Raw genomic sequence first — 24,996 nt, 5'->3', positions numbered from 1 at the left:
AATCTTAAACCAATTTTAAGTTCTGTTTTGCTTAAAACCTATTTGCACATTTAAACATTTATTCAGTAAGTATTTGGTGAGCATTTGCCATGGGCTACCCAGGGTGCACTGAGGATATAGTGGTGATAAGGGATAAGGTAAGTTATACTGTTAACCATGGAGTCAGAAAATAAAGAAATAACAAAAATAATTTGTGTTTATAATGTCAGTAATCTGTTTTGGTTATATCAGTAGGTGTTGTTATTATTACCTTTATTATTATTCTATTACTCTTTCCCTGAAGATTATTCTATAGCTGTTGAATTATTCCTTTGCAAAAATATTTTCAAATGGAGACATGCTTTAGGCTCAAGTCTATTTCCTAGCTCCTTTAGGAATACAGAAGAATTAATGTAAGTCTAGTGGTTTTTCTTTATACACACACAAAAAAGCTCTGTTTTGTACTTTTATTAGGTAACGCAGCTCTTAGGAAAGATAGAGGCTTCCAGTTCTGAGCAAGCCTCAAATATAAAGATGGTCCAGGGAGATTATCGCCATGAAATAAACCTTTTGGAATTCAAGTAAGTGAATGGAAGATTTTTAATTCTGTTAAATGCATTTCAAAGGGTTTTGTCTCATAAAAGAGTTGGCATTAAAACACTTTCCCCAAGAATATGAATCTGGCCAAGAAGCAAAGCAACAAGCTGATGCAAAGAGAATTCTGCACAAAGAAACTTATACAAAATTCATAATAAAAGAAATATCAATATTAATTTTGTCATTCTCTTTGTTTGCATAATCTCTTTATTGAATTGCCATACTTATTCTAACCATTTCAATGGAGTGATTTTATCTTATCAGCAATTGCACATTAAAATACTTCTATGTAAAGTACTATTGAATATATATCTATCCCACAAGATTATCAAACAATTATGGCAAACTGTTCTTTTAAGATTCTTCTAAGATCCTCTATTTTCTCCTTTATACACATTTTTTCCAAGATGGGCCTCTATTCCATCTTAACCTGAATTTTTCCTCTATAAAATAAAACAATAAATGAGACAAGACTCCATATTTCTACCTACTTATTCTCAATATTCTTTTTTTGTTTTAATAGCCACATATCCCAGGAAGTGTGGAACAAAGAAAGGAAAGTTCTAGTGACTTGGCTGACACTACCTGTCTCTTCAGCCTTCCTTCTTTCCCCTCCCTATCTAATATCACTTGAGGTTAATGCCTTGGTCTAGTCCAGTTTTCTGTAATTCTGTTTTCTCCAAATTGCTTTATCTTTACTATTTCATTACACCTAAATACCATTGACTATCAGATGTACCATTATATTTTTGTACTTGTAAGATATGAAGTTTCTAATTAAACCATAGCCACCATCATCTTAAGATATCACCTGATTTCAGAAATGTTAAGATGGAAAAGATGTGTGTCCTGGAAGTTGATGAAAATAGCAATCACTAAAATCCAGAGAAGTAGGTACCTTGAATAAACAGAAAACACCAGTTTCTTCAGACTCTAATAAAGAATACCTAGGGCCTGAAATTCTAACACAGTGAGAAGCTCAGCAAATAACCATGTGTGCATGGTCAATTCCCTTTACTTAACAATTAAGAGAAAGTGTGCAAAGGAGAAGTAGAAAACTAAACTGCTTTGAAGGACAGTATAAGAATTGATTTTCATGGGGGGGTGGGGAGGAAAAGTACTTACACTCTGAAATGGATTACTAGTTTAAAAGGATAAAATATATTAACACATAAAAAAAGAGGGAGAAAGGATATTTGAGATCTAGAGCTAACTGCTTAGTGATGATGCTGGTGATGATGAACACGATGATGATGCTTTTTTCCATCTTCAGTTCCATAGGAAATTGACTTAGAAACAAATCATCTAAGGAGTTAATCTGAATCTGGACACTTTTGTGAAAGTATAAACTTCATTTGTTTTCTCATTTAAAATAACAAAACCTTAAAATTCCATCAGTATTAATATAGGTAGCAGTCAATTTATATCCTCAGATACTTAATGATTCATTTAATCACACATTCTATTCTTTTGAGTATGATTTTTCTCCCCACTGGTTTATTAAAGAATAAAATTCATGGTAGTAGGAAAAATAAAAATGAAAAAAGAGGTCACCATCTCAGTTTCCTAACATAACTAAAACCAGTGATATGTAAATGTTTAATATACATATGTAATAGCGAAAAGGGTATATAGAAAGAAATATATCCCATATTATATGGATAGAGAAAGCAAGGGCATTAAAAATAAATCCTATATACATTACTCAGTAATTGACTTTTTGATTTATAAGAAAAGAACAAGTGTTTGGGCAGTGAAGCAAATGCATAAACTCAAATCTTACCGCGCAACTTTGAAAACACTACCACAATAAAAAGTTACAGACTATCCCCACACAAGATTCCTCTAATTCATCTTTTTATCCTCAGCATCCAGGACATCTAGACACACAAAAGCCAATGAGTGAATGAGCAGATTTTTTTTAATACTTATAATATGTAAGTTGTGTTTTGGGACATACAAAATCATAATCATGGAAGTTAAATAATTTTCAATTGCAGAGCTAGGAAGTCTCTGACTCAGGTTATTTTAGAAAATGGAAAGATCACATCAGTCCTCTCCTGTCTCTTCTGCTACTCTCTTCAGCATGTATTTCAATAGATACACCTGTTGTGCACCCGATTCTGTTGCTGGTGAATCCTCTCACCTCCCACATTTCTGGCCTACAACTCAGTTCTTATATGGATAAATAAATAAACCTTAAAGAAAAAAATGGGAAGACTATGAAGATACTGGGATTTAAGCTCAAGTACAATTTGAAATGACCAAGAGCCAAGATTACATGTCAGAGTGGAATTGGAATTGCTTTTAATTAGTGTGACTGATTAGAAATCACAGAATATTAAGAAAGTATAAAGCATATAGTTATAAACTTAGAAATTTTCTTTTATCCTTTTGTAACTGTCTTTCCTATTGTTACTATTGGTGTGTATGTTAAACTAGTTCTATTGGTACAAAAAAATTGAAATAAAACAGAAACAGCCCATATCTCATTATCATTATCCTAGGAGTTCTCTAGCCATAATTTAAGTCTGACTTTTGTGCTCTGAGATAAAGGAAAAAGCAAGTTAACTGTCTATCTATCTATCTATAATCTACCTACTCAGCTACCTGCAAATATTCATGCCTAGCTACCGATCTATCTGCCTACCTAAATCTAGCTACATCTGATAAAAATACACCCATATACATTGAAATAGAGGATTTGAGAACTACAATGTGATTATCATTTAAATAAATTCATCCTGTTCACATTTTAACTGTAAGTTCTATAATTAACAGAAAAGTAATACAAGGAAATATCATGCCCATTATGTTAGGGAAAAACCTGAGGCAAGTTAAACTGTTTTACATACAGTTTTATCATATTCTTTTTATCTTTCACAGAAAATGCTTTTAAAAAGTATTTTGTATTTTAATAAACTACCACCAGAGCCCAGTGTCTGATTTTTAGGAAGAAAGTGAGGTTCCAGTTGCAGCCAAAACCTCTTAATAAAAGGATCATAAGTAGCAATTCAGTCTTTATGGCTTTATTTTAATTCCAGAATTTCATTAACTGATATCCTCTTTCAGAGATATTTCTCAGGCACATTTTAACGGTTCTTTGACTTTCAGAGTGGTGTTAATTTTGTACCAGTGATGAAAGCAAGTACTTTCAATTATTTACACAATAGAAATGAGCAATGATAGAATTCTCAATTATAAAGCTACCTCCATTTATGTGGGAATTTAATGTCCCCTTAAGCACCACTGTATATTGTTCCTAACATAGAGAGAGAAAAGAAGATAAAATTAAAGATTAGGTCTCTAGATCACTTAACAAGATCATGATTTGTTATTTGTGAACAATCCATAAAAGATATTCACTGAGAAAGTGTGAGCCACTGTGTGACAACTATTCAGCATGTTCTAGATTTCAGGCATTTTTCAGAGCCAAGAACAAAGCAAAATACCTGCTTTCATGGAGCTTAGATTCTGGTCAAGAAAACAGCACACACTTTAGTATATATTGTATAGTGATAAGCATTTTGGAGAAAAATTAAATAGGGGAAGGAAATAAAGAATCAGGAAAGAAATGAGATGTGTGTGTGTGTGTGTGTGTGTGTGTGTGTGTGTGGTCAAAAAACAGCATGCTAAGGTGGTGTTTGAATATAAATCTGATCTGGAGCAAGAACCATGGTGTATTCTAAAGAAAAGTACTCCAGACAGTGAAACAAGTTGGCTAAAACGAGGTTGCCCACCTATCAGCTAGGAGCTTAACTGTCTGAGAGCTAATATCTGTGAATCAGTAGCACAGGTGTTTGGACACAAGATTAGACTAAGCTAAGGAAAAGTAACCACATTTATCTCCTTCTATGTTGTGGTACTGGCCTGAATCAAAGTATGTGTTCTATGTAAAAAATATCACTGAAAATAGCCAAATGTAACCACATTTATCTCCTTCTATGTTGTGGTACTGGCCTGAATCAAAGTATGTGTTCTATGTAAAAAATATCACTGAAAATAGCCAAAGTAATCTGTGATTATTCAGAAAGATAGAGACCAAAATTTAACTATTTTACAACAACTATAGCTATTGAAAAATTAATTCACATTTCCCATTCTTTGATTTTATTTTCCACGTCTGGACTTCACAACCTTGCCACTAAGAGCAGTCTTGGAACTATTGGCTGGATAATTCTTTGTTGTGGGCCTGTCCTGTGGGTTAAAAGGTATCTAATAGGATCCTTGGTTTTACCACTACTGCTCAGAAACATCTCTCATCCGGACAAATGAAAATGTCCTCCAACATTGCTAAATGACCCCTGGTCTAATTAAAAAATGAAAATGTCCTCACATAACTTTCTTTTTCAACCATTCATCCAAACACTTTCTCAGAAGAACTACACATATACATGCAATGTATGTGCAGCACATATTAAGCCATTTCCAGTCATAAATATCTGAATTAAGTTATCTGCATATAATCTTTTTCTTTAAACATTACAGCAAATACTATTCCAAGTCATCCCCACATGATAGTCTGAATAATTTTAAAAGCAAGCATGTTCCTGGCAATCTAATATTCTATTTGAAGAGGGGATTTGAAGTTGACATCTATTCAACCAAGCTCTTCATTAATTCCACCTCTTCTTAGTCCCATATTTCTCTGATATTTCAAATGTCTGTTCAAATCTTCAACACTCTGCAGTGACTTCAAATTGATGTGTTGTGATTCCAATTGTTTTAATCTCTGCAATACATCTGCTTCTATTTTTAAAAATCATTCAATGTTATTTAACACTATGGTATATCAGCTACCCTTCCTGCACCTCTGCCTAGTATTTCTGTCTGTGTCTACATGAGGAACTCAGGACTACTGCAATCCTCTCCCCAAAGAATCCATTCATAGACACCCATTGTTGGCAATAGGGAATTTTTTCTGAATATTTCACTGGAGACAGAGTGACAACCTGGGAATAACAGAGGAAGTTTGCCAATCTCTACTACAGAGTAATAATTTCCACTCCGACTAACTTACCTAAGTCTTTCTTTGCACATACAGAGGAAGTCTTAGTGGGTAACACATGGGTTCTGAGCGGCTCTGTCCCTGACACTGTGTGTATTGTGCTTATTCTAGGGTGTGTGTGCAGCAAGGGTGTTGTCTGCAGCTGGGCTGAACTCTGGCTGAACACCCCTTAACTACCAGTCAGCCATGTTGATTCTCACCCTCTGAAAGGACTGCAAACTTTCTCAATGTGGAGTTTTGGTTTTATATTTAAATTTACTTATTAAAGTAGAACATACTATTTCCCCCCCTTAGATTTAATTCACTTTCAAATAATCTGTGTGAGGAAGCTGAAAACCTTCAAAAATGGACAGAAAATCGCTTCATCAAATATGAAAAAGACCACCTCGACCATATAAATCAGTGTCTGAAACTCCTTCAGGAGAAGCTGGTAAGGAGCTCCGTTATCCACCCAGTAGACAGTTGTGGTCACGCTCTGGGAGCTAGTGGTGAGGGAAGGTCTTGAAAGAGGCACTTTGACGTTCATCATAATCTTCACCATGTGACTTGTGTGGATTGTGGTTTGTTTTGTTTTGCTGTTAGTGCCAGAGTAGAAATCCAGAGACTTAGCTTCTGGCCGTGTTTGCTACTCCCCACCCTCCCAACTCCTTGACACACATTATGTGCTCTACCTGTGCCCACAGAACCTAAAGTTTCTTTTAGATACAGACTCCTGATCCCAACCACAGCTGAGGTATCAGCCCCTGTGGAGCTTCCCAGGAATCTGTGCTTCTAGACAACTCCCTGAGTAGTCCCTAGCCATCATAATGTTGAAAACCTCTGCTTTTAAACAAGTAACTTAACTCCCTGAAGATCCTTCAGTATATTAGAGATTTTCAAAACTCTTTTCCTAAGTCAGACCTTGTAGAGAAACTCCCCAACTTTGGAGTTAGAGTCCCCCGATACATGGGAGTCTATTGAAGAGAGGAACATGAGCACACAACTTTATCACAGATGAAACTATCAAAATATGTGTGGTCATATCTATAGCCTGGAGGACCTACTAGCACTTTTCCTAGATTCAGGCTGATTCTTCTTTTTTTCTTTTTTAAAGATTTATTTATTTATGCATACAGAATTGGGTACAGGCTAGAGGTGTAGGGGTGGTGAGAGGATTCACCAGAGCCAGAGGGGAGTAGAACAGGCTGACTGACCAAGTACACTGCTGAGGGGAACAGCGCGTATGTAGGAGAGGTCTGCTGCGCCATGTGGATCACCTCCAGGGCTGGGGTTCAAAGTTATGCTGAAGTGGGTTTAGTTTCTTAGTGCTGTACTTTAAACCACTGTGCCACCAGGGAGGGCCTCAGGCTGATTCTTCCACCAGGTAGAGGAAGCCCAAAATGAACACTGGGTCACCTGTAGGCAGAAGTCTCCCACCATCAGGGACAGAGAGATTAGAATCTTTCTTGAGGCAGGCAGAGCCAGAGAGAGGAAAAGGAAAGGCCATGCCAGCCTCACCCAGGTTCTGCACCCAAATCCCCTGGGGAAAGTGCAGAGGCACTGGGAAGCCTCAGGCTGCCATTGTACCTTTGAATCACCTGGAGAGGTTGTAACTAGATCATTCCTGCCCTCCATCCTAGACCAATTATATCAGGAGCTCTGTGTATAGAGCATAGTCCAGGTGATTCTAAACAGACAGCAGAAGTGGAGAATCATTATTCAAGCTAAAGTCATTTAACACCCAGGAGCAGGTTCAAGGAGCCCAGGTCAGGTGATCTTTAAAACCCCTCTGGCTATCCTGCTTTAAGATCTAGACCAAAACCAAGTCTTCAAGGCATCGCAGCAAGATCTTTTCTTTTCTCCCTTAACATAGAGAGTTCTGGAAACTACATGAATAAAGCCAAACAAAGCAGGGAATTCTTACACCTGTGAATACAGATTTAGATACAAGAGAACTGTTTGAATTTTCTTGTTTAATGTCTTAACCTGAAAGGAGGAATTTATGGGGAAAAAATGCTTTCTAGGCTGAAGTAAAAGTCCACATAGATTTTTCTTCTGCAGTTTTACTACATAATATCTTTTATAGGAAAAATCTGAAAATAAAATGGAAGAAAAATTACAGAAACTATCAAGCAAATTAGAGAATTTCATAAATATACAGAAACAGGAAGCAGAACTAAATAAAGCAAAGCACATAGAAAACAAACTGTCCAAAAAGATGAACCAACTGGAAAACCTCATCTGGGGTGAATTAGAGAAAATGCAGAATGAATATCAATCAGGTGAGCAGAAATCTTTGTTTCCAAGCAATTGCCCTATCCTTTCTACCCAGTGCCTCCAAGTTTTCTACTTAGAGCTACTGGCAGGGATTAGTCATGTCATCAGTGATATCCTTTAGTATTTAGCCTGACTTTCCTTAACGTCCCAGAAAAAGCCAGCAAAGGGGTCCACATTCCCTCAGCAGTCAGTCTGGCTTTGCTGTGAGACTTCTGCTCTTTAAGATCACAGAGTCCTTAACTTGGAATCTCCGTGAAGATCACCAACACCTAACTTGTGGGTAGATCATGAAATTAGGTGCCCAAATCAAATGACCCTCTCATTGAACTTCTAATGAGCCTGGACAGATGTCAGACTGGATACCTGACCTTTAGAAATGAGAAAGAGATGAATTAATAGAGTTTGTTATAATGACTGCTTTTCTTCTTAAGTAGGCTAATGGCAGCAGTGTCAAGCTGAGCTAACATCAAAGAGGATTAATTTGAAAGGCTCATCTAATTTGCCAAAGGAAAGGATGTAGGCTAGGTTCTGGGGTGCAGCCATCTGCCCCAAATTATAATTCTGAAGGAATTTACTGGAAATAAGAGGGTTCCTTTAGTAGAGAAAGCCCCAGTTCATTTTCTGCCCTCTAGAACTAAAAAAAACATGTGAATTCTTCCAAATTTTGGCCCTGTATGGAGCTACCTTAAGAAGCCACTGGTCTTCTGTATCAGAAGTTTGCTGCCTGAAAATCTGACTGGTACCCCCAACCCCCACCCCTCAACTCCAAATCAAAATAACAAAATAAGTTATCTGCTCAAGAGTCATGTTCTGAATATAACTCTCTTCTTTCTATGTAAGTATCAGAGATTTAATTTTTTTTCATTCTAAGGTACAAACCCAAGATGATAGGAAGAGAAATTTGCAGTCTATATTTCTGTGTTTTGTAAAGTTGGAGGAAACAGGATTCCAAACAATTGGTGTGTTCTCTTATGCTGTTAATAAAAATGTGTTGATAAATGACTTGTGAATAGGAAATAGGCTGTATCGTCTGGGGTCCTGTGTGACTAGATGGCGCAAGATACAAAGGGCTGGGAAATGGGGAGCCGAGAGTGGGTACTCTTTAGTCCCTCACACAGGTTACTTCTAGGGAATATTTAAAATCTCATCTGGCTTTTAACCTCCAAATTGGTAATAAATATTATTTTAGAAAGGGGGGTGAAAGAGATTCCCCAAAACCTTTTGTCAAATTCAGCAAAAAAAAAAGCTGACTTTAGCTAAGCAGTTACCTCCAGCAAGGGCATCAAAATAGAAAGAGGAAAATATTTCTCTCTTGAAATAAAGAATTGTTTCATTATACAATATATTTTTGGGGAGGAGAGCATTTAAACTAAATTTTTACAGTGAAGCCAGCTGTAAGTTGAAATGTTACTGCTAAGAATGCATCTTTATAACACACAAGAAATATATTACTGTAGATTTTCAACCAGTCTTAATAGCATTTAAAATGCTTTGAATTAAATGATGATCAAGTATGGCAGGATGGCTGATGAGCAATTTTTTTAAATACATTTTTGGATACACTGTTTAAGTTCACTTTCTCCTAACCTCTTCCAGGATTCAAATCGATTCATGACTCCCTCAACTCCCTCCAACAAATTCAGAAAACAAAGATGGACTTAGAGAAACATAAAGTACAGAAAAACCTAAAGAAATTACAGCGTAAAATAGTGGAACTCCAGGAAGTATGAAACTTTTCGGTCATCATTTTCACCAGCCAAAACAGTGGTCTCTTGATAAAAACTGGGAAGAAGTTCCTATCTCTGGCGTGTTTACTGTTTCTGTCTCTTTATTTCTTACCAACTTTTTAAAGAGATGAACCTACTAGGAAACCCAAATAAAGCAAAGAAGCTTTATGATGTCTTCATTAACTTATAAATGAAAAAAATTAAGAAATTTCTTTACATTTTATATGCCTTTTTACATTTTCATTTGCCAAAAAAAGTGCACTCTACATAAGGTGCATAAATTAGTGAAGTAGGTCAGATGTTTGGTAGTAAAAACTGTGGTGAAATAGATATTCCCCCTGCCTAAAATGAATGACTCTGTGGCCCAGCTCATCCTTAACATGTAAATAACCCACTGTTGCCAAAAGTCATTTTCAAGAAAAACAAATAATCTGATGAAGATATAAAAAGACATTCACCCCCCACTATTAAAGGAACCCTTAGTTACCATTTTGACATGGTGGTGGTGTCTTGTACTGCGGAAATGACATGTTTGTTCGTAGAAATACTCCTGGAAACCATTGCTACTTCAGAACAGCAGCAATTTAACTCGGTACAGACTGAGCGTGAATGACATAAATACATCCTCTCACCAAAATATATCTCTAACTCAGCTTCTCTTGAACTAGATCCATAAATGCCCATCACCACTGCAAGGACACCAGACACAGAAAAATAGAAGTGGAAAGGAACTGTAGGCTTATTTAATATTGTCATTGAAATGTCTTCTGCACATTTGCAATGATCTTATACATTGCTAGGATATAAGTAAATAAGGGAGCTGGATCTCAACAGCCATCATTTCACAGCAGATTCACCTCTTCTCAGGGGACCAGTGGAACTGGGCCTCTCACCCTTTGATTTATTATGCCATGGAGCCAAAGAGAAAAGAAGATGAATAATCAGTCTGAGAGCAGTTTGATGTACGTGATACGTTATTTGATATCAGAGATACTTAATTCTTTAGAAATGTCAGACTTCTCCCCACAAGTACCAGGATATATTTGAGCCTGATAAGAGTCTGCAATCCAGACCAGCTATACATGTGAGACAGAGGTGAAGATTTCTCAGGTGTTCCTCATTTAGGCACAAACACCATCTAAGCAGGCTTGGATACTTCCAGAGTCCTATTGCCACCCAGTGTTACGTGTAATTTCCTTCCTCTTATCAAAATCTGACTTTAGGTAGAAAAATCACAAAATTATTTACAGTGATGATTATATGGGAATATTCAACATATTTTGCTCTCCCATTAATGATAGAGGACAAATCCCTTACCTTATGTTACACATGTAAGTTCTTCCTCAGTCCCACAGTGAAGTGTGTAGCCACCCAGTAGCCTGGAGAACAGGAAATCCCAAGGTCAAAAAAACAGCATTCAGGGTGCTCTGGACACCTGCAGTTCTCCCCTCTTCTACAGAAACTTAGAAGCCAAGGTACTTTGTCCTTTTGTTGGTGTCATCCCTCATGGGAGCAAGCAGTATCCAAGAATAGCAAGAAGGGAAAAAAAGACTGGGTCTTCCCTGGTGGTGCAAGGGGTTAAGTCTCAGCACTATGAAGGTATCCTCAGTCACTGCAGCATGAGTTCGATCCCCAGCCAAGGAACCCACATGAAGCAGCAGATCTCTCCTGTCTCTCCCATGGCTCCCCTCAGCAGTATATTTCAGCCGATCAGGCCTGTTCTGCTCCCTACACTGTCTCTGGTGAATCCTCTCACACCCCACACCTGTGGCCTTTACCCCAGTTCTTGTAGGCATAAGTAAATAAATCTTTAAAAAAAAAAAAAAGAATTCTACCACTTCATTTTCAAAAGATATTTATACCTGCGATAAAAATTGTAAGTAAAAAATGATTAGGGGGCTCAGCAGGATGTAAAAAAGAAGTGCCTCTTTTATTACTCCAAAAGACACAAAATGAGAAAACAAAAAATAATGGTTCACACTCCTTCTATGCAGAGAAGGCTTGAGGGGTCTTGTGGGCTGACCGACCTGACTTAAACCCAGTGACTATCTGTGACTTTGGATATATTCTTTGACTTCAGTCTAGTTTCCTCTTTGTAAACTTGTTAATGGGAAATTAGAAAAGCATTTATTGAGCTGTTAATAGGAATCAGAAACTAAGCACTTCACCTGGATTAGTTCCCATCAGTGGCCTACAGGCACAGAGAAATCAGGTAATTTATGTAAATTTACACTACTTGTTTAAGGTAGAGTTAGGATTTGAACTCATCAACCCAGACAATTGCTTTTACACATTCTGTTATATTGCTTCTCTAAATATATGTAGACCATCTTACTCAGAGTCGGTATTTTACATGATAAAGAGTACTAATTAATATAAATAAACAGTTCTTGTTTTTCATCGGAAAGACAAGTTTCATAGTGATCTTGCATCCAACTCTGATTCAGATGAGTATCTAAAAATACTTGATAGTTGAGTTCAAAAAGGTTGTACTACAGATGAGAGGAAATACCGTGGCTTGCAAAATTTCTCACAGTAGATCAAAGCAGAAAGAAGAGCAAAATATAGATTTCTCCTGGAACCAAATTCTATGAGGAGGTATTCTTCTACTTTAAAAGCACCTCCATGGTCTCTGGGGGAGGAAGAGAACTTGGTCATTGGAGGTGCCTGGTGCCGCCACCAACATCCAGTGAAGCAAGTTTCGCCCAGAAGTGCTGACCATCAAAGTAAATGTGGCAGCCACTACTACAGGCAAAAGGCATTAGTTGCCAACTAGGTGCTGCTCAAAGACAGGGATGCTTTGCCTTCACAGAGAAACATCCAGAGAGACTCATGTGGGGGAGGGAGGCTGATAGGAATTCATAGGAGTGGGGCCGCCCATACTCCACAACCCAAATGACTCCTCTACCAAGGACCCTCCTGCGTCTTTATTCTTAATCGCCCACCGGAAGCACTTAACATATTTGTATTCACCACACCAACATAAAATACTCAGAAAAGAATAAACACACCCCTGTTAAGCTTTCATCAACTACCTCCTTTGCAGGGATTAGGTGATAACTAAGACGACCAAGGTTTTAATGTCATAGGGCAAGCCAATGTGAACTGGGTTGCATATCTGTGAGTCCTCACCCACACGCTCATCAATTGCACTGCGGGCACACACAAAAAGGTCAATGATGGGTTTATTTACAAAGGGGAAAGAAAAGGAACAACTGGGGGAGGGATGTGTGTGGTGGGGCGAGAGAGAGAGAGAGATACAAGTTAACTAGAGTGTTCTACCAGTTCCACTGACTTGGACCCCAACAGCACACTGAACCTCACCAAGATCCACCAGGCGCGAACTACCAGGCACAGAGAGAGAGAGAGAGAGAGAGAGAAAATTAGCTCTGCCCTTGGGTCCTCAAAGTTGTCCCTTTGGTGTTTCTGGGAGTTGTAGTTTGACTAGATTAGGGGTGGAGTTGTAGTTTCAATGACTGGAGTAGGGGGTGAAGGCCAAAAACTGGAGTGGGGGTGGCATCCATAAAACTCTGCAGAGTTCCTTCAGGACATCCTTTCCCCCTAACATTAACAATAAAATGCTAGGTATCTCAGACCTCAGGAGGCCAGAAGAAAGTGAACAGGACTCTGGGAAGAAAGGTTAGAAAAACTGAAGAGAAAACTAAGGGCTGGCCTTTGTAATGCTAGCAAGAAGTAAATGAAACAATTAACTCCCATTGTCCTCAATTTCTATCACTTCAAAATCTTAACAAGGGTGGTATTTCTCTCATTGTGTAGGTTTAAAGTTGCAAATAAAGCTAGAGGGAAAGTGTTAATTCCTTTGGACAAGGCTTCCTTCCTCCTAAGTTTCTTCCTAGGATTCAGATAGTGGCATCAGCTAAATTGTGTTACCAAACTTAACAAAACTAGGTTCATGCATTCCACACACAGTTAAAGCTGAAACATGGGAGCACAAAGCAGAAAATATTTTTCAAAATGATGCCAACCAAGAAGACAGGAGAAAATTCTCCAGTCAACCTGCTGCAGCAGCAGTTACATCTTTTTTTATTTTTTTTTTAAGATTTTATTTATTTATGCATACAGAAATGGGGTACAGGCCAGAGGTGCAGGGGCAGCGAGAGGATTCACCAGAAACAGAGTGGGGTGCAGAGAATAGGCAGATCGAGAAAATACACTGTTGAGGCAAGACAGGCGAGGTCTGCTGCGTCATGTGGATCACCTCCAGGGCAGGGATAGAACTCCCACTGAAGCAGCCATAGCTTGCCTTAGCTTTGCACTGCAGTGCTCTAATCTGCTTTGCCACCAGGGAGGGCCCAACAGTTACATCTTACAGAGAACAGGAGCTGAGGCTGCAGAAGTCTGCAAGAGCCAGGAAAACCAATTTCAAAGTAATCACAGCAAATAGTGAGCAAAACTTGCTTTTCTAGATGTTGGATGACATCTTCTGAGTTGCTTGTTACTCAGAATAATTCCTAAATCATTACATGATGATTAGCAAAGTTTTTTTTTTTTTAATCATTTAGCCTCAGTTTCAGTAAGCATCAGTATATACTATGGTAAGACAACTGAGGCAGTCTCAAGGACACACACCTCAACTTGTTAATTTCTTTGAGATAACAGCCATTACTGACAAAATTTGATATTAATGTTGGAAAAGATCTTGGGACCAGATTGTTTACTTTATAGACAATTTTATTAGTAGAATGAACCTCTATGACTACTTTCTCGCTCCCTCTTTTTTATGGAAGGGGGGGCTGTAAAATGAGGATGTCTACTGTAAAAAGAAAATAAATTAAATGAGGTGACAATGTAAAGAAGGGGCATATTCTATGCTATTGAATAGTAGACATTCAGACTACCTCTGCCTGTCTTTCTTGCCCTGGTGGGTAATGTTTACCAATGCTTAAGCACAAAAGTTCCTTTGCTAAAGCAAGTGTACACTACCAAAATCTTCTGCAATGCTGGGTCTTCCTTGGATTTTCTTAGAAGGTATTTATACAAAAACTTAATGCACCTGAATATTTCCAGTGTTCATAAACTATTCACCATTTTCTACTGTAAACCTGAGCCTTGTTATTTTGAGCATAGTTCTTGAAGTCTTCCAGCTATGCACAGTACTTTTTCTGAGACACTATAGAGCTGGTCTCAGGCCATTCAGAAATATATTTGCTTCCATACAAAAGCTGCTTTGACAATATAAATTTGCCTTCTCAGCTTGTGCTTTTTTTCTTGTCTAATCTTCTTTCGACATGATGAAGCTTCTGCTCCATCTGGCTTTTCTCAGGCAGAGACACTTATGTCTCAACACAAATTAGCACTGTAGATTTGCACATGGGCAAGAAAACACATAACTCGGTCTGCAAGGAAAGAAACTTGTAGTTGTATTTTTTCCACAACTCTTGGAGGAGAACATGGCATTAAAAAGTAGGGATTTAGAAACTCAAGTTATTTAAGCCATCTGGAATTCAGATAGTAAAAACATGCTGTTTTACTTCATGTGAGTGGTCTTTCTGTAAGAAGGGTAACCTATTTGGCCTGCAGCAGGCCCATGTAATTAGATACTCAACTACTCATAAATTCTGGGTTTTATTAAAATATCATCCCGTGTAGGACTACTTACTTTCCCGGGGTCCTAGTGCCTAGGACTGATTACCTTCTCTGCTATAGCAGAGGTCTCTTTGGAAAGAGTTCTTATTGAGGTGCTTGGGAGGCCCTGCTCAGTGACCACCAGAGCTTCTGCTTCACAAGCAGTTTTATTTCAGGATTTTGTTTGCATCAGTGCACTTCTGAAAATGCTGGTAATCTTAGAACAGAATGTCATTAGAAACTGAGCTCAAGAACCTGATTTTACAAATTCACTTCAGTACTGAAAGCCAAGAGATAAGGCTTAACAGTGATATATCCATGCAGTATTGAAATCCAGCTAGAAACACACCACTTAGGTTTTGAAGGTGTATTTTAATGTCAATTTCTTTTTAATGAGAATTTGAGTGAAGTGCTTAGTCAGCAATGTTGGCGCCGCTGTGCTGTAAGTAACATGTTGGGTAGGAATAGTCCAGACAGTATTACACAAACAGTCCCATTCTTAAAGAGTGAAATTCTTTAGATATTTATTTTTCATACTATTTACTAAGTCATCATCTTTATCCAATGGCCCTTTTGGGACAATAGTTTGGATGATTCCTAATTTCAGTGAACATGTGAAATTTAAATTCAAAGGAATTCGTTTTATAATACACAATGAAAAACGTACTAATTTCTCCCTACTGCCATAACAAACGACCACAAATGTAGTGACTTAAAAACAACACGAATTTATTATCTTGTAGTTCTGTAAATCAGAAGTCCAACAAGGGTCGCACCAGGCACAATCAAGGTATAGCAGAGCTGCATTTCTTTCTGGAAACCCCACTAGGAGAATCTCCTCTTTCTACTTTCCAGAGGCTGCCCTGTGACATGGCTGGTGGCCCCTTCCCATCCTCAGAGCCAGCAAGGTAAAGCTCTCTAAACTTCTTCAGCTGCACTCCTCTCTCTGAAAGCTCTCCATTTTTATGGCTAATCATTTTTGGGACTAGAATGGGCATACCTGGATTCTTCTCCAGGATTATATCCCATCTCAAAATTTAATCTCTCAATCCCTTTGCATAGTCTCTTGCCAGTATTCACCACTTCTGGGACTTAGGGCCTTGACACCTTTGACAGCCATTGTTCTTCCTGCCATAAGCAGAAATAGCAAGGTAAGCATTTTTTTCATTACCCGTCTTCTCTGTAGAAAAATTAAGTATTTAAATTAATTTAAATAATAGGCATCCTATACAGGTAAAGCATGAAGCTCAAATGAACCTTTTCACTGATTCAAACTCAGGAGAGACCAAGACATGCACATTATTTCAGTGGTTCAGTGATCTAACATGGAACCCGATCCTTTTATCAGGGCTACACCAACAATTATCCCCCTCCCAGTATCATTTCCCTTCACAGAAACAAACATTTTCAATTGAAGTGCAAACTACAAGAAAAAAATATCTAAATGTTGAGTAGGGCTTTTTGTTAAAGAGCCACTTTCCATAAATTTCTTACTTCAAAATAGTTTGTAGTCTAAAGATAATTTAGCATATATAAAAAAAAAAAATTACAATTCTATAGGGTAGCTGTTACTATTCAAAAGTTCCTATTCTAATCAGCCAAAGGAAGGAAAAACCCATTATTAGATAGCCCAAGGGCAGCAAGACACCATAAGTGATCTTGGTAATGGAGATTACTATACTTATATGTAATACAAGTATCTTCCTACCAAAAAAGAAGCAACACAAAAAAATCTTTCACTGCAAAGGTCAGTTTGTAACCAGCAGCTGAGTGTACATTATATACAAGCGGCACAAGAATCTGAGAGAAGTTTTCTATCCACCTAAAGTGGGAAAAAAGGAACCCCAAGAAAAAAGTCAATTTTGCTAAAACAAAGTTTCTAACACTTTCTAGTGAGCAAAAATTAAAATGGATCTGCAAGTTATACTGACTCAGATATAAAATACATTTTCATGTCGCTATCAAATATCCACAACACAGAAATCAAGCTCTTTATGGCACATACTTTCATACACAAATATTACATAGCAATAAGTACTTATCTAATGTTTCATACTTTTTAAAATAATCACATTTTTGAATTCCCTTCTTATACAAACTGAGCATTTCCATTCACTTTTATTCTGAGTAGATTAATTAAAAGAAGTTTGTCAACTCAATTTGTAAAATGAAAAAAAGTGTAGCATTTCAAACTAGGTTGTTTTCTTCTCCTGACCAGAAAATTACTGTAAGGATCTTCAAGATATATGACCAATGACCCCAAACAAATTCTGTCCTAAGAATTTACTTATGAGATGAATTTCTCCCACAGGAAATGGTAATCAGAAACCAAATTAGCCTATATACATCAAAATAGTCAGCAACCACATGGTTGATAAAAAGTAGGAGAAAATACATGTAACTCTCAAAAATAATAAAATAACAGGAATGCTAAATGTTGGTACCTCCAGAAATAAGTTTTAATGTAATTTCTCAAACATAGTATAAAATCTAAAGGAAAATTCTGGTCATTTTTAAAGTTCCTAGATTTTCATCACATTGGTTCACTTAGAATTTTTTTTTAAGCATGCCATTTAGCACCATTCTCCTTTACTAATTAGCACAAAATGACAATATTTTTAACACTTAGCACAGATATGACATGAAGTAAGCTCTATAAAAAATTACATGGTTAGGAATGGTTTGAAACTCACAGTAACTGGGCAGCATTTTAAAGAAAAGGCAGGAAATAAAAGAGAAACTGTGTCTACATCCATGCAACCATGGAAAAAAGAATTACCTGAGCTGGTATTAACTAAGGTGTTTTCCAATCTTCCTTTCTAGAAAATGGATTGTGAGGTCCTTGGAAGCAAGAGTCAAAAGTCTACCTCTTGATGACAGGCCTGAGCAAAGGCTAACCACATCCACATTGAGTGAAATTTAACCCTGTGAAGCAGATGACACCCCAGAAGGCAGATGGTGAACATAAACTGAGTCCTAAGCCTTTAAGCTGAGGGAGCCAGCTTATTCTGGAGGCCAAGGCTCGAGGTGCTTTCCTGAGGAAGCAGGAGGGCACAGGCACCAGGACTGCACAACCTTTTGCAACACATGTTTAGCTAAATCTGTCATTATTAAAATCATGCATTCAGTCTCTATCTAATAATGGGCAGTGAAATGGCAAGTGCTTGATCTTGCTAAAGAAAGTGAAGAATCATCATTGGATTAATCCAGTGGTTCATAAAGCTAAATGAATATCAGAATTTCTCAGGCATATCTTATTTAAAGTGCAGAGTCCTAGGTCTCATCCTTAAAGGCTCTGATTGCACAGGTGTAAATAAAATTCAGTCAAATTTGGGGATTCACCAAATTGTAGTTAGTTCAGTAGATTAACCTCTGAACTACTATCTAATTACAGAATATGATTAACTTGTATAATCTTAACAGAGCAACATGATGGACCTACTAGTTTAGAAAAAACTGCAGGCATGAATTATACAACCACATTTTCATTCAATAAATAATATATGTAAGTGCCTGAAAGTGTCTTTTTAAACCACAAACCCAAAGTCAGCAGAGTTTGTTCAAATACAAAAAAGGGATTTTTGAAAAAATCAAATAGCTATAGTATTTTCAAGTTTTAAAATATGAAATTTAGAACTTATATCTGATATTTGAAATTGAGACTATAAAGAAAATAAGACAGTTTATTTCTTTTTTTGCCAGAAAGTTCAAGTTTTCAACATAATTGAAGGAATTGCATGATCGATTAAATACTGTCAGCATTACTCTCCATTAATTTTTAAAATGCAGCCATAACACTTGAGTGTTTTGAATTATATAAAAAACAGATCCATCAGCAGCCTTGACACTCACCAACATTTATATTATGTTTTTTCAACAGAAACTGAGGTTGAACTACTAGTAACATCGCTTGTAAGATTATTGAGATTTTGTGATGCGTTGGTCTGCTTAACTCTAGAATTCACAGAAAGAATTAAATGAAAGCTTTCAATTTATTTTTTAATAAATAAAATTCTGCATTGTGCTAATCTGCTTTTGCACATTATTTAGAAATATGGCTATTAAGGCTTTATTGTAAGGGATTACAAAAAAATATCTTCTTGTGCACCACATAAGATGAGAATATAATACAAATAACTTGTAAGTTGAATGACTTAAATAACTTGAATGACTAAGGAAATCATGGTTTCATTTTCATTATGGATTTCCCCAAATCAATGTTTTTTAGATTAAAGTTAGATTAGGAACTAGTGGAAAATTATATCCCTAGTTTATGATTTTTTTTTATAACTAAAGACTTAAAAAGGAATGGATGATTCTAACTACAGTTTTAAAAAATGTTGCTTTAGGGAAAGGTTCTGATCATTGTTTTACTCTTTCTTAAAGCTTTTCCTTGGCTTGCTGAATATGAAATAATGCACTGTTATTGTGAGGACAATTTCTGGTTAAGTTCCAAAGTTCTTGTATCTCCGTGAGTTTTGGCATTGTTTATCAGCACCTGCGGGAAAGCACATACAGGAACATCAATAATTTGCTTATTTACAATACCTATATTTAGATTCCTAGAAGTCAAATATGCCAAAGGGCAGCAAACACTATAAAACCACTCAGGAAAAAGTGTCTGGGTGCAATCTTTCAGTCACTTTTGCTGAACTGATGTGTTCAAAGTTAAAACAGATGTGCAATGTGCCCTGGTGTCCAATGTGTATACTTGCCAACACTTTGGTTGGTATTACCATTAGCACTGAATAATTTTAAAGTTTTTGTTTGACAGCTCTGATTACAATACTGTCACTCCTAAACTCTTGCCCCAAAAGACCATTTTGTGCATCAAGCTATGCAACTGGATTCTGCTGAAGACGCATGATGAATTATGTCCCAACATTCAAACACATTCTGACTTTCTGGTTTATGATATGTTGATTACAATGCATTTCTCCAAGGATTGTTTTTATTTAATAATATATGTGTCACTTAAAGGCAAACTATTTCAAACACTTTAGGTATTATAAAGGTGCTTGTTTTTAATTTCATTGTGTTTATAAAATTGTTGGCTAAAGTTATAAGAATTTCAACCGTTTAACTTGAAAAGGCAATTTTAGATTAACATGTTCTAAATCTATAATATTTAGATATCAGACCTGTGTCGTGAGAGGTACAATATAAATTATCATATGGGAAAAATGAGAAATATTTTTTCCATATATAATATGAGCACCCCACTACAACCAGCCATCCCTACCCCTATCCTATCTTTCTATCTGCCCCCACCACATGGCCATAAGAAACATCACAGCCAGCAGCCAGCGACTTTGTCTTTTCTTAGTCTACATGGCACGTTAGAAGCATGTATTTCCCACAGGTTATCAGTAGTTCTTTACCGGGGACAATTGAATTTCAGTATCCTTTGGCAACATCTAGAAGATGTTGGTTGTCACAAGTTGGGTAGGGAGAGAAGGACCATGTTGCTGACATCTATATGTGGGAAGTCAGGAATGTTGTTCAACATCCTACAATGAGCAGGACAGCAGCTCTTACCCCCTCCCCCACCCCCAAGAAAGAACAATCCAGTCCAAAATTGCAATAGTGCTGAGGCTGAGAAACTCTAGATCAAGCAGCCTCTAAAGATTGTATCACATCCCCACTCAGCAGCAGAGGAATGAGAGAGCAGGCAGAGATAAGGCCACTGTGGGGATGTTATAAAGACCACTGCAGGCCATGCAGCTTCTAGCCTTTGGTTTACCACTTGACCATTTTTATTCAGACTTCTGACTATGCTAGAACATCTTAGCCTGCTCATTTCAAAAAATAAAGCAAAAGTATATAAGAAAATAAAAAAGAATAAGAGGCAGTGTAGTTAGACCATTCTTTTGTGGCCAAAAAATAAGGAAAACAGAAAAAGTTGATTTTTGGTACTGCTTGAGGTTAGGTTAAGATAGTAAGACATTTGTACTGCTATACATTTTATTAGGCAATGACTATAGTTCAGCAGTGCCTAACTAACCAGTTATAATATCACTGGTTCACAGAAAAAGTACTGCCAATCCAGCAAGCTCCCTCTATCTTTTCTCTTTCATTTTAAGGGAGTTTATAATAATGCACTGACAGAAAGGTATATAAGGCTCTCCCTAAATCTGCTATATTTTATTACAGAAAATAAAAGGCAAAACCATGTTCACCTTGGTTTACATCCAATTATTTACAACATACTTCACAACCTATTACAACCTCAAAGCTTTAAACCAATGTCCCAAACTAAGTATTTGATATTCATTTCGATTCTGGCTTTGAATGGTTATTATCAAAGAAAAACTAGTATAGTTTCCCCAACTAAAAGCATCCTGTACATAATACATGTAGAATCGACATTAAAATTACTTTTAAATACAACCTTAATAGTCTTATTTAGGCCAAAGTGTTCTAGTTTGGGCTCCATTCCACTAACCACATGGGAATTTCTTTAACTTTTCATACCCCTTGAGGAGGTACACACTACATATACTCACCCATTAGCCATGTCCATAAAGGTCCTGCTACTTTCAACAACAATGGACATTGTCTTTTGCTAGGTTTTTTGCTGGCTCCTCTACTTCATAGATAGAACAGTACACATATAGTCTTTTGGTAAAGAATTCAGGATCTTTTTTTAAAAAAAAAAATCAGCCATAGAGGAATAATTTTGGAAAACAACTCTAAAACTAAGAAGAATATTTTAAATAAAAGCAATGCCTTACATCAATGAGCTCATCGTCATTCTTGGCATGTAAGTGTCTCAGTAGGTACCAACGTGCAGTTGATACAATAGATTTGGGATAGCCAGGTTGATAGACCACTCTCTCCAATAGGCGCCTTGTCTCCCTGGGAAAAAGATATTTATATTTAGTTCAAGGCATATAAATTAATATATAAGAAACTTCATAAACTAGTCACACATACTTATCATCTCGCTATTTTGCAGATGTGGTACTAATTACTTCATGAATTTGTTATTCATATAGTAATAAAAGCTATAGCAACAGTTAATACTAGTCAAGTGTTCAGTATGTCTCAGTAATATGCAAAGTGTTTTACACATATGGTCACATATAATAGTCATAATTTTGTAAGGCATGTTGCTATAGTTCTTTTCCTTTTGCAAGTAAGTAAGTTATGGCCCTTTCCAAACAGAGAGGGGAAAGGACACGTATTTTATGAGCATTGTGAGTGCTCTACCTCCAGTGTTATTTGAACATAAACAGAAATTCAGTATGTCAATAAATAATAAAGTTATTAACAGTGGACACATGGAAGAGGCTATATATATATTATCAAACGTTTAGTAAATATTTTTAAGAATGCACATAGTATGTGAACCCAGCCTATTATCAAGCTGATTTACAAATGTATTCCTATTTTTTCTTTCCTAACTTACTAACATATATGACTTCAAATATTTCTGTAATGCTGGTAGAAACAGCATAAGTGATGGTAACTTCAGAACTGCTAAGTAGGAGGATCTTATCAATAGTAATTGCTTTGAAGTAAGAACTGAGGAACTTGTCTTGAAGATGCTTTCGCACAGGAATCATTTACTATACATACTGGTTTTTTCCTTAGAGTTTATATTTATTATGGACTAGTTTTGATGATGATAAAAATTATGAAGGTTAAGACAGTGATAACAGGATGTAAGAGGTCCTTAAGTCACTTGCATATGGCTCTTAAATTCACTCACAGTGAGCAACAACAGAGAAAAACACAGAAAAAAGCCTAAAATATTTTTCTGTAAAAATAGTCACAGATGAAAAAAGGTCAAAAAATTGAATATTAATAACTGGTGTTGAAATCACTGATTAGTCAAAGGGTCTTAATTCTTCCTTCCCTGCTCTGGCAGGTGTCTTGCCATATCACATGTATGAAGCTCTATTTCTACCCATTCTGTTATAGTAATGCATGATCCTAAACTTACTTTACTATTTTATTTATAGTTGTTTTACATTATTATAACACTTGAATTAGATATTATTTTCAGAATTTTTAAATGTTTTAACCATATTATTGTTAAGTCATCTTCAAATGTATTTCTGACCCATCCCTACCCTCCAATTAAAGAATTGCTAGAACTTTTATCTTTTAATATGAGATGCTTTTGGGTTCTCTAAATATACAGTCACATTATTATCACATGTCTCTCTCTTGTCAATTTTTTTTTTTCATATCTTATTGTATTAGTGAGAATTTAGGTTAATCTGTCCTTGAAGCGTGGGTCATTTTGGTGTTGTTTCTAGAGTCCACACTAATATTGCTGGTTCATCTTAAGACAATGTTAACAGCAAAAATCTGAAGGCTACCTTCACTTGAAATGCTGTCAAACCAAACCTCTCCTATTCTATACATTTGTATACCAAATCACCTTTCAAATGTTAGGCTTCATTTTTTCCCTTATTGGATTAGTAGAGTAGACCTTTCAAAAGTGGATACCTAACTCCAAAGTTGTTAAACTAATTCTAAATCTTTGTTTTCTGGAGTTAAAAATGAGGAAATACTTCTCCATCCTCAAAATTAGATATGTCAAAGTTTTCACAATTTTTTGCTGAAATACTTGCTAAAACCGTCTTATTGAAAAAATATATTAATTATATTTATGCACTTTATTATCTAAATGTAAATCTCCTGAAAGGAACCAGAGGGCAGCTTTTGGTAAAGAACCCTCCCTTCAATTAAAGACAAGGAAAAAGTTTGTAGTTAAAAGCTACCCAGGGCCCTCCTTGGTGGTGCAGTGGGTTAAAGCACAGCACTAAGAAGCTAAAGCCACTACTGCATGAGTTCGAATCCCGCCTGCCCCGGAGGAGATCCACATGGCGAGGCAGACCTCCCCTGACCTGTCTGTCCGCTGCTCCCCTCAGCAGTGTGCTTCGTCGTTGTGCCTGTTCTGCTACCCTCTCTGTCTCTGGTAAATAAATCCTCTCACCCTCCACATCTCTGGCCTGTACCCAGTTCCATATGAATAAATAAATCTTTAAAAAAAAAAAAAAAAAGCTACCCAATACAACTGTGTTGTATCACACACACACAAAGGAACTATTTTCTTCTCTCACTCCAAAATAGAACAAAGCATCTATATACCTAGCCCCCATTTTGCGGTTGAATTGTAACAAAGCTTGCAAAAGAACAGCTAGTGGACAAAAGCAAAGTTTCAAGGCTTCCGTTGTAGCTTCTTGAACTAAGGCTGGCCAGTGGTCATTGGAAATATTAGCCTGTAAAAATATAAGATAAATATTAAATTATGTTTGCTTTTATATAATGCAATTCAACTTCACTTATTGAGCACCTATTTGACTGCACCCCCCTGGAAATGCTACAGGCAACATGATTACTACAAGGTGGTTAATATATGATTCCTGCCGTTAAAGAGCTACAAAACAGTATAGTCCTGGATAAAAATAGGTTTCAAAGAGGAGACACTTAAAAACACTGCTCATTGAAAGAAAATGGACTATTTTACCATATAACGAAATAAAATTAGTGAATCTTTGGTCTCCCAATACACAAAACTCCATTTTACATCATTATTTAAGATAAAGGTCGACTTTTTAAAAATTAGATCTAAGTCTAGAGAAAAAGCTGAAATATTTTAATAAAATTCTAATACAGAAAAAAGGTACATAGCAGATCAAAGGAAAATATTAATCAAAGTGATTAACACTAAAATGTTTTTAAATAATTTCACTTTATGGTGAAAGTGTTAAGGTATCCATATATTATTTTAGGTTGAAAAATTTACTTTCTTAGGTGTTGACTCAGAAATAACAGATTAGAATAACCAAAGAAACAGAGAAAAACACAGAAAAAAGCCTAAAATAT

The 24,996-nt window shown here is 36.5% G+C and overlaps 2 protein-coding genes across 5 annotated transcripts in view; one reads left to right on the top strand and one right to left on the bottom strand.

Moving 5' to 3' along the window:
* Positions 1–18,063, top strand: part of FAM81B (family with sequence similarity 81, member B) — a 33,421-nt gene extending 15,358 nt beyond the window's left edge. The window contains exons 6-9 of one of the 3 annotated variants that reach the window (XM_012721865.1): positions 454–560; positions 16,009–16,061; positions 16,216–16,304; positions 17,977–18,063. In XM_012721865.1, the coding sequence (XP_012577319.1) occupies positions 454–560; positions 16,009–16,061; positions 16,216–16,304; positions 17,977–18,027 (300 nt within the window). In that variant the 3' untranslated portion in view covers positions 18,028–18,063. Of the gene's footprint in view, positions 1–453; positions 561–5,878; positions 6,015–7,649; positions 7,846–9,436; positions 9,680–16,008; positions 16,062–16,215; positions 16,305–17,976 lie in introns of those variants that run through there. The other 2 variants (XM_012721864.1, XM_012721863.1) reach the window with 2 other exon arrangements.
* Positions 18,064–19,472: 1,409 nt separating this feature from the next.
* Positions 19,473–24,996, bottom strand: part of TTC37 (tetratricopeptide repeat domain 37) — a 68,359-nt gene continuing 62,835 nt past the window's right edge. The window contains exons 38-40 of one of the 2 annotated variants that reach the window (XM_004678127.1): positions 24,259–24,389; positions 21,888–22,011; positions 19,473–19,651 (exon numbers count right to left, since the gene is read on the bottom strand). In XM_004678127.1, the coding sequence (XP_004678184.1) occupies positions 19,577–19,651; positions 21,888–22,011; positions 24,259–24,389 (330 nt within the window). In that variant the 3' untranslated portion in view covers positions 19,473–19,576. The remainder of the gene's footprint in view (positions 19,652–21,887; positions 22,012–24,258; positions 24,390–24,996) is intronic. The other variant, XM_012721862.1, reaches the window with a different exon arrangement.

Source organism: Condylura cristata, unplaced genomic scaffold, assembly GCF_000260355.1.
Source record: "Condylura cristata isolate star-nosed mole 26May11 unplaced genomic scaffold, ConCri1.0 scaffold00007, whole genome shotgun sequence".
Classification (NCBI taxonomy): Eukaryota; Metazoa; Chordata; class Mammalia; order Eulipotyphla; family Talpidae; genus Condylura; species Condylura cristata.
This window is presented reverse-complemented; position numbering and strand designations above follow the sequence as displayed.